This window comes from Taurulus bubalis (genome assembly GCF_910589615.1).
Source record: "Taurulus bubalis genome assembly, chromosome: 4".
In the NCBI taxonomy this organism is placed as follows: Eukaryota; Metazoa; Chordata; class Actinopteri; order Perciformes; family Cottidae; genus Taurulus; species Taurulus bubalis.
Genome location: NC_136592.1, coordinates 6,504,883 through 6,523,289, shown reverse-complemented (window position 1 = coordinate 6,523,289; position 18,407 = coordinate 6,504,883). Strand labels below are relative to the sequence as shown.

The following is an 18,407-nucleotide window of genomic DNA, read 5'->3' as shown; positions in this document are numbered from 1 at the left end:
CGGTGCCGGTTACAGGAAGTGCTAATCAGACAGGTAGTTTCATCAAAAGAAAAAAGGAAAAAACAAAAACAACATAGTATAAGAGAGAAGACAACAAGGACAAAGAGGGCATTCCCACCACGGGAGACCAAACAGGAAAGTTGCCCTCACTTCGTTTAGTGTCCAAGCAATCTCACAAATCCGTCCCCAACAGGAAACTGTCCCAAACTTTCCTTCATATAGTCACGCCTTCTCTTGACTCTGACGGTAGAATGTGTTTTTTTTCATCTTAAATAAAGTCTTTGTTATAGTGTACTCCTCCATTTATCCTTCATCCTCCTCCTCATCGCCTTCATCATCACCATCCTCATCCTCCTGCCTTGCTCCGGTGTGGTGCCGTTAGTCTTTGTTTACAGCGTGGGCGTCCAGCCCCTCTGGGTCGTCTAGGTTATGGTTGTTAGGGTGGTTAAGGTCGTTGTTAAGATGGTTGGGGTCGTGGGTCAGCGCGGGGTCGTGGGTCATTGGCTGGTCCTCCTCTCCTACCCAGAGATGCACTACAGCCAATGAGAGAACAAGAGGCAGATTAGCACCACGGACCCAACACACTGACCCCACCATGCAGCACGCACACACACACACACACACACGCTAACACGCTAACATGCTAAGCATTGCATTATATGGTCAAAGTGGGGCAAAATGGATGGATGAGATATTCCTATGTCAGCTTTGTACAATGGGCCACAGACAAGTGTGTCAAACGTTAAAGGATTAAAGGGTCATTTCACCAAAACATTACAGAAAAACATATTGTTTACTTACCTGTGGCTATATCTAGTCTTAAGGATAGTTTTGGTTTAATGGGTCCAGGTTCACCCCGATACAAAGGAGGTGAGTAGTGTCTGGATAATCCATAGACCTCACTGCCAACCGTTTTCAGAGGGACTATTTATTTGGCATTAAGTAGTCCCAGTCGACACTGTCCAGAGATAAGTCTTTGGATTATCCCGAATAACAGGGATGCAGTTTTCTTTTGCTGTCAAATATAATTTCCCCCCAAAAAACTAAAATAAATTCACCTCCATTGTATCGTTGTGTTGGCTCGAAGACGGATGGACCAATAAAAAACGACCAATGTCGCGGGACATTTATTGTTTCAGTGAACTGACCCTTTAAAATGTCTCCTACGGATTCAGACTCTACAAAGTACATATATATATATATATATATATATATATATATATATATATATATATATATATATATATATATATATATATATTAATATATATAATTATATATATATATGACCTGGACCAGCAACAGAAAAACCTTCAGCTCACAGTATCAAATGTATGAAGCAATTCAGTCCTCTGTTGTGTCGTGCATGCTAATAAACTGATGATCAGTGGCGAAACATTCAGGGTAGACAAAGTAAAAAGGAAAACATTTAAGTGAAACATGTTTAGATAAAATATTTGTATATATCACTGTGTGACTAGTATTGGGGTACGGTAAGGTTCTGCACACAGGAGCCTCCACAGCGAGAAAAAAGGCTCATTTCCTAAAACGATACGAGGCGCTTACGCCTTATTGTTTTTTACGACAACGGGAGTGGCTTCGCACTTGTTACAATCAAGTCGGTTGGGCTCAATAAGCGTGACAGGAAGTGTGACAGCGGGCGAGAAGCGAAGTGAGTAAATCTAATAATACAAAATAAGAAAAAGTTTTAAGACTCGGTGAGACAGAAAGAAATGCATAACTGTAATTAGGTCCCAGAGCAGCGGCCACTAAATAATACAACTTGCCCCCTCCTTTTTCTACACTTCCATTCCCTCAGCAACTTCTTCGGAAATTATTTTGCAATAAAACACCGGCGAACACATTTGCATGTCATGTTCTTTTAAAGTGGCGTTATGAATCTGACGAAACCAAATTAAAACACAGGTTTATTTGAGCTGTGCTCTTTTTTCCTCTTCCTCCTCTTCTGTTTTTTTTCTCGAGGATGGAAATGGATTTGAAAATGATAGGAAGTGGCGGCGTAGTGGCGGAGGGAAAATAAAGAGCTAATAACGTGATAAAACATCTCTTCGATTCAGCGCTGAGTAATGACTCTGGAGCCGTCCGCGAGCGGAGCGGAGCACGGGCCTCACGCTGCTACGGCTCTGGATCGGTCCGGTGATACTAAAGGATAATTACAAATGTTTTTTTTTTTTTGTTTTTTTTATTCTCATGATATTGGCAGATTGAAATAGTGGAACATATGAAGTACAACCGGATTAGATGTGAGGGTTACAGAAGGGTTGGTCTCTTTTATAGCCAAATAACTGGTGTTTTCCCTCACGAGCAAAGGATGTCATACCCAAGTCTCGCCACAAGATGGCAAGCTAATACAGTACATGAGACAGTGAAGCCTGCACACAGGCAGCAGAGCGTACACCTCCACATACAGTCCCGACTGATGCAGATCCAACATGTCTGTATTAGAAGCCGGACTTCAAATGAGCCGATCATTTGACCTGAGCACTGGAGAAATAAAAAAAATCCAAGAAGCCGCCGTTAAACATCATCTGCTCATGTCCGTGACGTTCACACTTTTTAAATTCTATGTAGAATAACATAACAGAAATGAAGCAAAGTAAATAAAGTCCCCTCGTTTTGATGCCTCAAAACAAATGCCTCGCTCTCCCCCCCCCAAGGGCACTTCCTGCCTTTGACTTCCTGTAACGAGCTCCAGATTAGGGCCCCATATTTGATTTTCACTGTTCATTAACTAAGCCACCTGGAATGTTATTATTTAAGCACGGTGCTCCTTCTCCCCAAACAACTGCCACTGCGAAGGAGAGGGGGGAGAAAGAGATTTCGTGGCCAACTTTATAGATTTAGCATAACTTCCCCCTCGCAGTTTTTAATTTCCCATTCGGGCAGACGGCAGATGCACCTCACAGACACAGAAAAAAAAGAAAAAACCCGCCTGGCATTCGTTTATCACATGAACGCTTATCGGCCCGCCGTGCGGCGCGCATACAAGGTCCTGATGAAAATCTACCTCGATAAATTGTCTCGCATTTAAGGAAAACCGCGGTATCCCGACAACAAATGGCCCACGTTGCCCCCCCTCAAAATAAATCTCTTCAACTGCGATGTGAAAGAGCGAGCGCGCCCTCTTGCGGCGGTGCGGCAGATGGAGGCGGAGCTGGCTGTTGGAGACGAGAGGACCTGGGAAAGGGGAAACATATGGCGCGAGGACACACAGCTCCGGGATCCATTCTCTGTTAATACATGTGTCATGCTTAACAGAATGGATAAATGGGCAGGAGGCGAGAACAATGGCATACCACCGCACTACGAGCATGTGTCGGAAGACCGCCTTGGAACGCGCTGGACTGTGTGTGTGAGTGTATTCGTGTCTGTGTGTGTGTATTCATGTCGGTGTGTGTGTGTGTGACTAAGTGTGAGGGCCTGGTCTCAGAGGCATCACCTGACATTAAAAGCAGTCTGCGATATATCACCTGACTCACCAAGTAGAAGCACCGGTAGTGTGGCACATTTGTGCGTTTCTTGATAATATATATATATATATATATATATATATATTTATATATATATATATATATATATAAACTAATGACTGGGAAAAGCTGGTGCCTCTGTTTCAGCCCTTCTTCTATTCTGCGATGACCATTAGGGTTCAGCCAATATCGATTTATGAAAGTCGATATGCATTTTTTTGTTCTTCTTTTTTCTTTAAAGGCCCGAAAGCGACACTGAGCTGACATTTTTGGTTCAACTTCAAGCTTTTCTAAATGGCAATGTAGGATGTAGAAACGAGGCACTTAAATGGCCAGTTCAACCAAATGCCCCGCTTTTGGATCTCCTCGTTTTCAGAAATTGCTGCTCGTTTGATCATATGCACGATGCATATTATTCACTATTTAAAAGCCTGCGTTAACACACATTTTGACAGACTTTTCGCCTGACGTCTGGTCTTATTAGTTGATGCTAAGTTTATTTAATAGTTGCACTGGTTCTACTCACTGGTTGGCGTATTTGTAACTCTTTTCTTACCGTGTCTGAACTGGGTGCTTATAGTTTGTTGTTCTGGGGTTTATATATTCACGAACGCTTTGTCTCCGTGTGTTCAAATGACAGACGACGTGGAAACCCATGCTTTGGTTGCACGGGTCACAACTGGGAGACCATGTGACTGGTGACCCTTGGGGTCGTGAGTAGACATGGCTTCGGTTTGAACTAAACAGTTGTGTTTTTACAACGTGTAAGCGGAAATTTAATGATATTTTTAAAGCAAACAAAGACCACTTAGATCAACTTATACTCACATTGTAGTCCAGTTTTAAAGTTACTATAATACAATAATAAAAAACATTTGAATCTATTAGAACTATGGAAAGTATAATACACTATGATGGTTGGTAAGGGACCAGCATAACATATTATGATGCATTATCTTCGAAGTAGCTATTGATGTCAATTAATTGTGCTTATTACACGGCAGAAGTGTGTTCATAATGCATCGTGGACACGGCCGCTGTGAGAGTGATGTCACACCTCACACATCGGTGTCACCTAAAAGCGCAGGCCGGCCCGCCGCGGCCCCTCTCCATATGGACCTGGACAGAGCGGCCCTGTGAACCCTCGGCGTGCCGCTGAAGGTGGCGGCGGCTCCTTTGTTCGCTCTCCCAGGCATCCGGGCCCTCGGCTCGCAGAAAGTGTTGTTCTTGGCACGGCCCCGTCTCATTGTACAGCCCAGTATTTATAAATATGTAAATATGAGCGGCACCAGGCATAACACGGCCCGCTTGTATACACCGAGGAGGAGCGGCGAGGAAGTGAGTGCACCCCACCACACACACAGACACACACACACACACACCACCCCACCCCTCCAAAATTGTATTTTTAGATGGTTTTAATGAATACAGGATGTTTATAGTTACCATTCCCTGTGATTCGCACAAAAGACTAGAAAAATCCACATCCACCCTGCCACCCCTCCTCTGCACCCCCTCCCTCAAAGCACCACTAAAGAAGAAGAAGAAGAAGGAGAAGAAGAAGAAGAAGGGGTGAGAGAGAGAGAGAGAGAGAAAAAAAAGAAGCAAATTTGTGGTGAGACGCAGCAGGATTGTTGTGCTCCCAGTCTGCTTTCGACTCAGATCCCTATTAGACAAACATAGTGTGGTGTTAAGGTGCAACAAAGAGTGAGGGAAAAACTCCTGTGTGCGCAGGTGGAGGAGAGCGAGCGAGCGAGCGAGCGAGGGAGGGAGAGAGAGAGAGGAGACGAAGCGTGCGGCGGGGAAAGGTTCCTCGCGAAAAAGAGAAGGAAAAAAAAAGCGACTTCAAGGCGGCAGCTCAATTTCTGTGTTATTTCTGTGTTTTTTTAAGTCGCAAAAATATTACAAAAGCCGAATCAATATGTGCGAGGAGCGGGTAAAAAAGGTTACCTGTTTCCTGTTGTCTGTGATAATGTGTTGTTTTTAGTTGTTTTTTTGCGTGTGTTTTTTTTTCTTCTTCTTTTGCGTATGTGCCCGTGTGTGTGTTTGTGTGTGTGTGTGTGTGTGTGTGATGACTCCATGTCAACTTGTTTTCTTTTTATAAACTCAGTTTTGTTTCTTCGCTGCAAACTCTCGGCTCTAGTGCGAGGCGACGCGTGTGACAGGGTGGGAGGATTCAGAGGAGGGGAAAAAATGAAAAGAAAAAGAAAGCCAGGAAAATTGTATATAAAAAAAAAAAAAAAAGAGAAAAAGAATGATTGCAGTTGGCGGAAAAAAAAACACAATGAAGTGAATGTTAGTGGCCTCTTTCTATCTCTCGCTCTCTGTCTCCAAAACTATTTCTGAGGCTAAAAGATTGCCGGCTTGATAATACCTCCGCTGAGCAATTTAAGCCCAAACACTCTGATGCTACAATCTGTCTTCTCTGCCTGATAGCGCTTTTCTCCCCTCTCCTCTCCAAATTACTTTCTTTCATATCTAATTATATTTGCTAATGATCTTATAAGAGAATAATGGAATGTGCTTGATCTATTACCTTTTTTTTCAATACATAAATACAATGCGGGGGGAAATGACTATTGGAGTCAGGAGGAAATGTTTTTTTTCTTCTCTAATGTTTTTGATGAGAGGGAAAATGAAGCTGGGAGCTGCAGGGTCATTAATGGGCGATGAACACAGAGGTCATCTCTCACATTCTCTTTGACATTTCTCTCATCTGACGTGCTGAAACAATCACAAACTCATCCGCGCTCCCCGTCCTGCCCCCTTTTTTCTTCGCATTCTCGCTAATCTCCCAGCTATCCACCTCGCGTCTCTCTGATCTTTTAATGGAAACATCCAACTTTGTTAGGCTCCGGCTCAGCGTCGCTTGTTTTTTTTTGCAATCGGCTGTATTTGCGTTTCGGCCTCAAACTTTGGAAGGTTGAATCTCGACAGGGCCACGATCACAGAAGTATCGCAGGGTGTTGACTTAGCAGATATGTCGCATAGGGATATTCAGAACAGATCTTTTCCTTACATTCATGGTTCGCTTAAAGTCACTTTCCTCGTCACTGATCATCCATTTCAAAAATAAGTCTATGGGACGCACCATCATGTGACCTGAGGACCAGGAAGTTGACATTTCAAAGTTACTCGTTCAGTACGTAACTGACGTTAAACAAAGCTACGGTAAATTAAGTCAACCTTGACTCGGGACACGGACAGCAGTCTCCTAGGTGAAAGTCCTTGTGCTTCTTTCATCCTTCCCTCCAGAAGCCTGTGAACGTCGTCTTCAGATAATCGAGGTAAAGAGCTAAACCAGCTTGGGAGCTTCTGCCTGCTTTTCAATAACTCTTTATTAATTAAATTGATATCCAGGACAAAATGGAGGGGGTATTCTGGCGCCCCACTTTCTGCCTTGACTGGGCGCTATCAAAGAGAAGCTATCAAGCTGCATCATGGGACGTGTAGGATCCTATCCCATACTACAGACTAAAAGTGGGGTTATCTCGGGCTTTCCCACATCAATTTTGACTACTCTTTTCCTAATCTGTTCCTTTTCTCAAGTTCCACAATGTTATAAAAGTACAAAAATAACCCTCCAAAATGACAATACTTGGTCTAGACAGTTGCTCATGCATGTCTTGTTTGCTGTGGGGGTTCCTGCAGAGGAAGAGACCAACCGTCTGCAGTAACACCTAAAAGGCTGGCAGTGTCCCTCCATAACTTTTTCAAAGTTCAGTTTCTGTGCAGATTTCCACCAAAAAAATCACACAAGAAAAATAATAGCTCTAATTATCTTCTCCTATTCAAATGATGGCTTTCTGGTCCTCACAAAATCCATTGGCCTTTTAACTGAATAACTCTTCTGTCTCTCTGTTGCCAAACCCCGATCCCGTCCTGTCCCTCCCTCGCCCCCTTCCTCTTAAGCCTCTTCTCCATCCTCCATTCTTCCCTGCTTTCTCTCCTCCCCTGTTTTTTTTTCCTTCTCTCCACAGGCCGTAGGACAAGCCAAGCCATGACAGGCACTCTAAACCCCCTGCATTAATGGAAGGAAATGGCATTCGATCCCTGTTTGATCTCCTAATCATTTCTGCTGAAATGATAATTAGTGCCCTTCCAATCCTCCCACAGAGGAGGAGAAAGGGTTGGGGCTGAGGGGGAAGGGGGGGGTAAATACATAAATAGAAGAAAAAAATAATAAATCCCTCTTGCTTTTTAGACCCCGAATGACATCTTTGTCACCAAGCCGGGCATGTTCATACCCAACAAGTGCTTTCCTCCGATGCAAATTTCCCATCCTTCGCACACAGAGGAGGGGATAGAACACACTGACACACACACACACACACAGAGACACACACACACACACAGAGACACAGTGCCTGGCGACGGCTGTCCGTGATTCTTTTCAGCTGACATAATCCTGATTGATTCGTTCAGCAGATAAAAACTGGGTCCACTTCTGGCCTTTTTACTGGGGGGGCTGGAACATAATACCGCCTTTTATTCAGCAACAATGTAGCATAATGGCGTTGGAATGTGCAGGGGGGGAAAAGGCCACATCTTAAATGCTAGTGACACACTGTGCTTTGAAAAAGCCTGTACTCTAATGTAAAAGGGGGAGAGATAGAAAGAGCAACCCCCCAAAAAAAAAAGAAGTGAGAGAAAGAAATCAATCAACTGCCAGATTACCCATGTGCCCTGGTTCCATCGCAGTCAAATGAAGGCTGTTATTTTGGAGAACTTGTTTTCTTTCTTTTTGGGGGTTTGTCTCTTCTGAATGTGTGTGTGTGTTTGCAACTTTGTGTGTGTGTGTGTGTGTGTGTGTGTGTGTCTGCAATTCCGGATAACTCCGCGCTGCCTTCATGTTCTCACAGGGAAATCAAGGATTTAAGCTCTCGAGTTTCCGAACTATCACGGCCGCCCATCCTTCTCTGAAAAGGACGCTTTTGTCCCGGAAATAGGTGAGGTCATCTCATCGCCACAGATATTCCTTTTCATTCTTTTCTCTTTTTTTCGGGGTGGGGGGGGAAAGGTTTGTGCTTACATGAACTAACATCCTTCCCTCATTCTCCGAGATACGGACAAAGGCTGAAAGGCCAGTGGATGTTTGGATTAGCGCCCTCAGTCTCAGTTATTAGATGTGTTTCTACTCACGGTACCTCTGTGTGTGTGTGTGTGTGTGTGTGTGTGTTGCTCCGGTTGGTGTTTCTTATCATTCTTACTGTATACTTCCTCTCTTAACAGCTGTGTTTGAATAACAATTTTTTTTAAATCTACAATCATCTATTGATATTGTACTATTATTTAAACTACTACGACAAATGAGGTGGAGGAGAAAGTGATGATGAGGAAAAGATGTGGTGACTTATTTCACGTATTTAGAAGAACAGCTCAATGAGTTGATAGGAAGAATGAATCCAGTTGAGAGTGAAATGCACAATGTTCAATCCAACAATAAACCTTTTTTCCTAAATTCGTGAATAGTCCATATTGTAGAGAGTGTTTTACTCAAATGTGTATATTTACAGCAGAATGATACACTGTGTAGTTCTTAATTATCATGACCCATAGTTACAAATGTAATTTCCTTCATGAGGTCTTTGGCACTGACCAATCTCAAAACACACACACACACACACACACACACACACACACACACACACACACACACACACAAACTCTTTCCTTTATCTGAACTTCTTCTCCGCCGCCTGGTTTTCAAGTGCTGCGGCAGTAAACTACAAAACACCAGAGAGCAGACGGCCTTCCTGCGAGTCAATTGTATTAATTGTAGGCGCTAATCTGCAAGCCGCGGCCCTCCCACAAGCGCGGCGGCGTTATCCGCACCGGCGCGGTGGTGGTGACATATCTGGTTACTAATTCGGTGTGGCACGAAGCCAGATGGGAGATGGGAAGGAAGAAGGAGTCTGTTAATCGGCCATTGAAATGTATCCCAGAACCCATTCATTTGGCTGCGAGAGAAGAAGACGACGACGAAGAAGAAGAAGACGACGACGAGGAGAGGATACAAAGGGAGTGGGGCAACGCAGTATGGAGGACGTATGTACGGTAGATCACAGAGGGAGGAGAACACGGCAGCAAATAGGGCAATATTATATAGGGCAATATGCATATATAGGGCAACGCTAAGTACGTTGCCCTGCTACAGTCTATAATACTCAGTCATAAAGACACACACAGGAAAGTAACGACTGTGAGTAATGAAGCCAAAATATCTGGCCCTTCATTAAATATGGATACTGGTGAGCCTTCCCTCAAATCTCAACAATCAGTGGTTTGAAATATCGGCATTGGTTATAGGCCCCAAAAAAGTGCAGAGAAAAAAAAGACGCTTAAAAGATAAAAGATGCAGATAGAGGGACGGAAATAAACCGAGTTTCGACAGCCGCAGATTATCAAGACAGACAGGAGAGGTAACCCAGCCTCAGATAGCGTGTAGTTATCATTCATAATCACGGAGAACCCGTCGCTGGTTCCCAGAGTCGGGGTGAGTCGGGGGTTCTCCCGAGCTTTCAAACGTTGCAGGAAAATGAGTGAGAGGAGTTGAGATCTTGAGGATGGAAGCAGGTGGTTGAAGAGGAGGAGGGACGCTCTCTCTGAGCAACGTTAAGTCCGATGTTGCACTTGTGCTTCGTCATCAAGTATCAACGTATTTTAGCATTCGAAAGAAGAAGAAAAGAATGATCTGAAATGTATTTTAAAGGCTTCATCTAAATAAGAACACTGGCCTGATTCTAGCTGAGTGTGTGTGTGGTCTTTAAATTCCCACGGGGCCCCAAACGTCCCATGTTTACTGTCTATCAAGCGGCTGGACGTCCCTGGATTAACTGCTAATTTGTTAAAGCCCCTAACGTGTGCGTCACAATCTGGAGTTTAGGGTTTTTATGCAGCTTTACTTAACCTGGTGAGGTGTTATTACAGCTTCTAGCTATTGTCATTGTAGCATGGCGGGGCGTTCAGGGCACAACGGGTTAACAGGTGCCCGACAATGTTTTTTTGTAAATCTAGTGGTTCTCACACTGAACCTGTCTCGAGTCCCTTGAGGCTTCGAGGAGAAGAAGAAAAAGGGAAACACGCCTCCTTTGCATAAATCAATGGAGTTCTATCAAACAATACTTAATGAATGTAGTTAGGAGTGCCGGGGCTTTAAAATACACAAAGACACAAATGGTTCCCACCACGGTATCTGACGTCACAGCTCCAAATAAATACATTTTACACTAAGATATAAGTGAAATACTATGCGCAATATTAATACATACTACTATAATAAATACATTTAAATGTATGAAGTTAAATGTGAATGGTTATCAGTTCAAAAGTAGAAGCTGTGTGTCATAAAATATGTGGAAAATAAATGAAGTTGAGAGAAATATTCCACACAGTTCGATGAAATACAATTTGATTCTTTTCTTCTCCTTTTTGGCAGATACATGAAGGATGCAGATGCTTAACAATAGTTTAGCATTGCTAAACCATCGCTGACTCATTGTTGTATTCCCCCCTCCTAAAAAAACTCCCCATACACACTTTCATATCACCGCTTCAGTTTTTCCATGATGTAAAGAAAGAGAGAGAGAAAAGGCAGAGAAAGTGAGGAATATATTTTTTTTTAAAGGAAGAAAAAAAGTGGAGCACCTGGCTTCTTTTTTAACATGGTTTCACAGGCTTTCCGTGGTCTCTGATGATTCAACAGTTGCTGCTACAAACATCTGCTGCCTGCTCTTAGCAGATCTCAATTAAGACTCACACAGCCGGGCACGCCATTCCTTATTTATGCTTAAGCTTTTTCTTTTTTCTTTTTTTTTTCCCACCATGCCAAACGAGGGAAACAGGCCAAAAGGTCTGAGGAACTCCACTTAAAGAGGACATTACGAGGTGGAAAGATGTTGAGAGGTGTTGGCAAGAGATTACAAAAAAAAGCCAGGCATTCTTGCCAACATTGGCAGCACTTTTAAGAAAATAACAGCAAGCAAAAAAAAAAAAAAAAAAATAGAAAGAACAACAAACGCCGACAAGCAGCAGCCTAGAGCCCTCCCTCATTTGTCTTTTACCCTGTTTTTTTCTCCCTTCTTTTTTTTTAAAAGGCACCCAAAAGAAAGAGACGAAGAAGAAGAAGGAGTGAGTGTTGATATGATTATGTAAATGTAAACAGGATTTCCTGCCGACTGGAAGCCGTTTTTCTCTCTGACCCGTTCTCCTTGCAAATCTTCCATTTAAGACAAATTCCCCCGGGGAGGCCGCTCCGCCGTTACTTAACGGGATAATTATGATATACTAAACCTTTCCAAGATCAGCCCCTCCCCTCATCCCCCCAACACCCCAAACCCCTCCACTTCCTCCTCGTCTTCGCCTCCTCTCTCTCTCTCTCTCTCTCTCTCTCTCTCTCTCCATTTCTCTTTCTCCATGTCCCTCGCTCTCTTGTCATTTCCTCTCTGCCTTCTGTCTGTCCTCGACAGTCGCACTGATTTGTCTCCGACTGATTATTATCCAATACTGACAGCACTATCTATGAATTTGAAAGCTGTTAATATTGACAAATGAAATGCTAAAGGGAAATGTCCACAACATTTTAACATTTGGGTTCGTTGAATTGCATTCCAAAATCGAACATCAATCGACATCCCAGTGGCATTTTGGGCCGTTTATGCAATGGAAAGAAACATTTGAGGTTTTATTATTACCTCCAAATGAAAAAAAAGAGAACATTTTACAAAAGAAAGGAAGGAACAAATAACAAATGTGCAGAACTAAATGAATTGTCAAGAGTAGTTTTTCCATCTTGCTCAAAGAATTTTGCTCAATAATATCAAAATGTCAGTTCAACTTTTATTTTCTTGAAGGAACAACCTCCGTGCTCTCTTTTTTATTATACAATGCAATATACAAATATGTGTGTTCCACTGCTCCCCTCTTTAAACTTAACTTTAAGAAAGGCCTCTCTGAGATGAGGAACCTCCCATGCAGGACGTCATCGCTCATGTTAAAAAAAACAGTTCCACTGGAAACAAAAGGGGGTCGACTCTCCCTCTTAGCTGATTGCTTCCTATTATGTATTCTGAGAATAAAATACTTTAAGAAGCTTTAAAAACGATCCTCAAGCAGCAGAAAGACTAAACGAATGCCACATGCTGACAAAATAAACTTTCATTCAACTCCTGGAGGACATCTCAACGTGACCAAAGATGCCCAAAAAATGTGTATTTCAACCGAAGAACACACTTTAAAGAAATACTTCTATTACTAGTTAGAGTGGTGGAACGTGGCTGTTAATGTGAATATTTGAAGCTGTGAAAGTCTTCTTCTCTAAATCCTCCACGTCACTTGGGCCTTCACACCATGACCTCACCACGGAAAGATTGAACGGCAATAGAAACATATCCATCCGCTATCCTCACTGTGTGTGTGTGTGTGTGTGTGTGTGTGTGTGTGTGTGTGTGTGTGTGTGTGTGTGTGTGTGTGTGTGTGTGTGTGTGTGCGTTGCTTTTGTTCCAGGAGATCAGAGGGTGAGCGCAGCGTATTATGGATAACAGTCAGCCACACACACACACACACACACACACACACACACTTTTGATATCAAGACTTTGGGAAATGTTAAAAGAGCGAGCCTCGAAATCACACCCGCTCCAAACATTTCGTGAAGCAGGCGCACAACTTAATTGCAATTCCGCGTGGGTTGTTTGGTTCCTTATTTACTCCCCGCAACTTTGTAACGGAGCCACACGTCAAACTATTTACGCGCTGGTGTAAGCACTCACGGCTACGACTCCTTTCGCCTGACAGCGGCCGTAAACAGAGGAGCGAGAGATCAAAACTGTTCGTCAGAGAGCGTGACAGATGACAGATATGGCAGGAGATTTTCCATGATCCTCTGCACACATGGGGGAGAGGGAGGGAGAGGAGGGGGGGGGCTACAAAGGACAGCGAGAGAGAGAGAGAACAAAAAGGAGGGGATGAAAATCAAATCAAAGAAAGGTTTCTTTCCATGTGAGGGAGTGCAGCACCAAACAAATGGAGACATGAAAACTCCCCACTTTCAGTAATGTGTCCGATCAATTATTTACTGCCGTGTGTGTGTGTGTGTGTGTGTGTGTGTGTGTGTGTGTATGGGTGGGTGGGACAGTTTTTTTTTTGTGGTGAAATTGTGGGACCAGACGTCGGTCACAACCGTTAGCTCGTGTCCTCTGCTAATTGGGACGCTCCTAAGTTACACAGACGTGACCCTCGAGAGCCGGTTCCCCCGGTTCCCCCGGTTCCCCCGGTTCCCCCGCTCAGACCTGGAGTTTGGGGCGCGGGTCGTTGAGCGGTGCGTCGGACCCCTCAGTGGTCCTCCCAGTTTGTACATTTGTCTTATTTTTAGTATGTTTATGTTACATGTAAAAGCCTTTTGATAACAGTTATTTGATGCCCATGTCTTTGCATTATAACATACTCATAGCGTCTTATAAAATCTGCTTATAGCACTGTATAGCTATAGTTATATGCACTCATTCATATTTATAATTCTGTATAACAATACTCATATTAGATTATAAAGCCTCTTATAATGACCTATACGGTCAAGTATCATAATAATTCATAATTGCTGGTGACTCACTGACAAAAGTGCGCCATAATTCCCATAGTTATACATTTTAATATTGTTATAATGCATTATATTCACTCTAATTATGCATTCTAATATGATTTTAAGTTACTCTAAGTGGTCCTTAGGGGATTTAAGTTAGGTGAAAATATCATTAAATCTATGCAACAACATATAAAATGCAATACTATTTTTTACAAATAATGAAAATTATAATAGCTGGTGATCCTTGCAAAGAAAATGTCAGTGAGTGATGACAAAATGAAGTATTAAGATAGGTGAAGTCATAATATATGAATCACGAGTGCTTATAACTTTAATTATATATATAATTATATACTGCTATAAAGATATTCTAATGCTTTATGAGTATATTTACAATGTGCTGGTATTCTCAGGTTTTACATATTGCTCTTCTCCACAGAAATATATTTTTAAGCTGAAATGTCTTATAATGGAGACAAATTCATGCCAATTGTTGAAAGTGTACTTTCTTGGACATCTGGTAGAGGCTCATAATAAAACATTTTTAAAAAAACGGTGTGGTCAGTAGAAAAAAATTTATTTTTGGAACAAAGAAATGCAAAAACAAGAAGAAAAATTGCCTTTTTACTTTTGCGTACACTCACAAGTACCACGTTTGATCTGGCACGAGCATTACGATAACAAACTATTTCATGAGGATGCATGCAACTTTGATCCGAGCGCGTAAAGAGGGATTTCTAAACTCTCCCTCTCTCTCTGTGTGTGAGCCTCTCTCTCCCTCTCCCACCCTCAGCCATTGTTCTGCTGCTGAAATCCATAACATTTCTTTTGTTCCCTTACTTTCTGTAAGCCCGCTCTCTTATTTTCCCAAGGCCGAGAAACTTCAGACATGAGAACCCCTGATATAAAACCAGGGAAATTTACCTGGGATTAGCAGCCATTGACAAATAACCTTGGTGATAGATGCACAGTAGATTTGGTTCAAAGCTCTCCCGGCAGCCTCAAAAGAGATTAGTTCACTTCTTATCAGGTCAGCCGCGTCGCCTGGGAAATGTGTTTAAAGTCACATTGATTTATTGAAAGATTCCCCAATAAGAAGATATCTCTCGACTTAAGGAGTGTGTGTGTGTGTGTGTGTGTGTTCGTATGTGTGTGTCGTGTGAACGCGTGCCTCAAATAAATTACACTGCCTGTTCAAGCTTTTAAAAAAGAAATAAGAAAAAGGCACACAGAGACATTTTCAACAAACGAGAAAAAGAAAAGAAAAGAGCACTTCTAGATAACTGGTGTTGAATACTGCCACTGGAGAGAGAGAGAGAGAGAGAGAGAGAGAGAGAGAGAGGTGCCCCATTCTGCCTCTACCTGTCTCGCCCGCTCTCTCAGCCTCTCTCTCCATTTACCCCATGCTGACAGTGCTGCTGAAAACAGTGATTGTACAGCGGTGAGACACAGAGCGACGCTGACAGGGAGGTATAATAAGGCCCCTTTGTTCCCCAGAGAGAGAGAGAGGCAGAGAGACATGCAGCTTTCATTTACACCATTACCTTCTTAAGCGTCATTATCGGGCCAAGGAGAAGACGACTGTGGGAAAGGGCTAGCGGGCGGGGCGGGGGACATGTCGCTCACCGGGTCCATCTGAGGGACGACATTCTCAATTCCTCGCTCTCTCACACACACACACACACACACCTTAACGACGTCTTGACAATTTTATGAAACTTTCTGACTATCCAAAAAAGAACGCCTCAAACTTCTGCCCCCAATCCTTTCACAACCATATCTGTAACTTTTGTTTCCACTTTGTGCAATGTGCCCTGCAGGATGCCTGCGATTCTCCTATCCGCACCATTATTGCGTCTCTCTCTCCTCTTTGATGGGGAGGCCTTTCACCCCCTGCCTCCAGCTGTTGGGTAACTGTGAACACTTCTTCCTTGGGGCGCGGTTCTTAGTGCGGTTCCTCCAAACTGGACTTGGAGCCCCGTGTATTTACTGATCTCACTTTGCGCTCGGGGTGGAAAACTGTTGCCACAAAGTTGCAGCGGCGAGATCTCCTCTCGTCGGTATCAAGGGGAACGAGCCACAAAAGACAGTGGTGTCTACCTCCTCTCTCTCTTTCTACTTCTTCTTGTATAACATCTAAATGTACATTTTTTTTGGCGGTTTTATCCTCCTTGTGTCTTCCCGCCCCTCTCTCAAACCCCCCTCCCCCTTCATCCACATACCTCCCGCCTCCCTGTGAGTCTCCATGCTTCTTCCATGCCTTCGTCTATCTCTCCCGCTGTTTGCTTTTAACTCTTGAGGTCATCCGGGACCCCCGGGCAGCTATCCCAGAATGCTGAGCCGGCTAACGTCCTGCCGAGCTGCCTTCTGGACGGAGCGGCCAGCCGGCGCCAGGACTCCATCGGCGCTCGGTACTCGAGCGCGTTGAGCCACCGCGTACAGCCCGGCGAGGGAGAGGGATCTTCAAAAAGGGGTTCTTCGGCCTCCGGGGCGGGCGGTTCTACGCGGAGAATGCGATAACCGTGGAGCAAAACCTCTGATTGTTCAACGCACGACTTGTAGCATTGTAACATCAATAAATCATTACCACCTTCGTTTGTCGGCATCAGTGTTTAATTACCACAAACAACCGAGCGAGGAGACTGGCAGCTTCCACTGGCATCTCTAACGTGTTTCACGTTGTGTGCCAGACTGCTTTATGGCACAGGAGGAGATTTCTTTAGGACGCAAGATAGCGATGAAAGGGCAGTATTGGTTGATCTTTCACCATCAAATCAATCTCTGGTGTAGCCAGCAGATACCGACATAGCGGATATCCACGGACTTCCTTTTTCTGATCAGCAGCTTGAGATGCAAGAATCGGCGTCTAAGACCGCATTGGTTTTACAAGAAGCCTTCACACCTAGTTAACGGTTAATATTGTTCCACTTTTTCAGGTTTGTTGAGCTTATTTAACACTGTATTCAAATCTTGACATCGTATTCAAATTGGATAATGGCCAGCATCTAAAACAATAACGGTCACAACAACAAATAACAAAAGTCACCATAAGTCTCGCTGCAGCTTTTATTTTGTATTTTTTTTGCAGAGGGACGTGGACTCACAAACAAACAAAATGGGGCCTTGACAAAGTCCGGTGCGAGGCCTCCACACCTGCCTCAGCGCTCGCGGGGGGTCCGGGTCCGAGTCCGAGTGAAGCGCCGGCGACATGTCTGGAAAAAGCCAGCGCCGGAGAAGTGAACACGGGAGCCCGACCTGTCTGTGTCGCCGCTCAAGTGGAAAGCTATAATTAGCAATGGAGTCGTTGCCTGAGTAGTTTAACTATGCTCAAAGAAACACGCAACAACAACGCGGGGCCTCCATGTCGAGTGGAGGTGGGGGTAATAATAGGATGACAAGGAATCAGTAGTCAGACATCAATGTTTGAATGTCCCACACACACACACACACACACACAACGTGCCGGCAACAGTGATCTCCGTGAGCGTATGTGCCTCCATGTTCACGTGTGTGCATGTGCTCATCTATAAGTGTCCACCCTGTGCATACAGACAGGGTGGGGGGATCAATACATAACAAAGGAGCAAAAAACAATATCTCAGCATCGGGGCCGGTGTCTATAAAATGCCTGTGTTTATTCAATAGGGGAGGGGGAGAGACGGGGCGGGCGAGGCTGACGAGAGGCGTGGACCAAAGATGGATGAAGAGAAATCAATCTGTGCGTCTCTGCATTCAAACAGACAAACACGGATGGGCATGGATCACACACGTTCATCTCACGCGACGGAGGGTTCAGTCCCACGACCCACTGACCGGTATCAGCTTTTCACTGATATACATAAATACTGGATATGTTTTAAGCTCATTAGGAAACGCCGTTCACTGGAGCACTTGCTTTATGTGTGATTAAGAGTACACCACAAACTAGATGAAAATCATACAATAATTGGAGTTTGTTTCCCCACATTCATGGCTGACTTTCGGTATATTCATTACATTTTCAGGTAAAGCGACATAAGTTTATCCTCCGTGACCTCCCACTCATTTTCATACATGAACCCATAAATATATTTCATCTCTCTTAACATTTGCATGTCAGCCTGACGGCGAATCTGGCTGACGTGCCTCTTTGGAACCCGTCCGGTTATCGCGCGGAGACAGTTGTGAAGTCTGAAAGAGCGCGAGGGAGAGAAGACACACACACGGAGAGAGAGAGAGAGAGAGAGAGAGGGAGAGAGACGGCTACACAGGTCTGAGAACAAAGTGCCGGCCGGCGTCAGTCAAGAGCCGCATCAAACGAGCCGAGCTCCTTTTGGACACAATGATATCGACGG

At 43.9% G+C, this 18,407-nt stretch overlaps 1 protein-coding gene across 1 annotated transcript in view; it reads right to left on the bottom strand.

Annotated features, from left to right (window-relative positions):
- Positions 1 to 378: 378 nt before the first annotated feature.
- znf536 (zinc finger protein 536) overlaps positions 379 to 18,407 on the bottom strand; it is a gene marked incomplete at both ends in the record, with an annotated part of 88,248 nt that continues 70,219 nt past the window's right edge. Inside the window, one exon of the mRNA XM_079216468.1 lies at positions 379 to 533. Within this exon, the coding sequence (XP_079072594.1) occupies positions 379 to 533 (155 nt within the window). The remainder of the gene's footprint in view (positions 534 to 18,407) is intronic.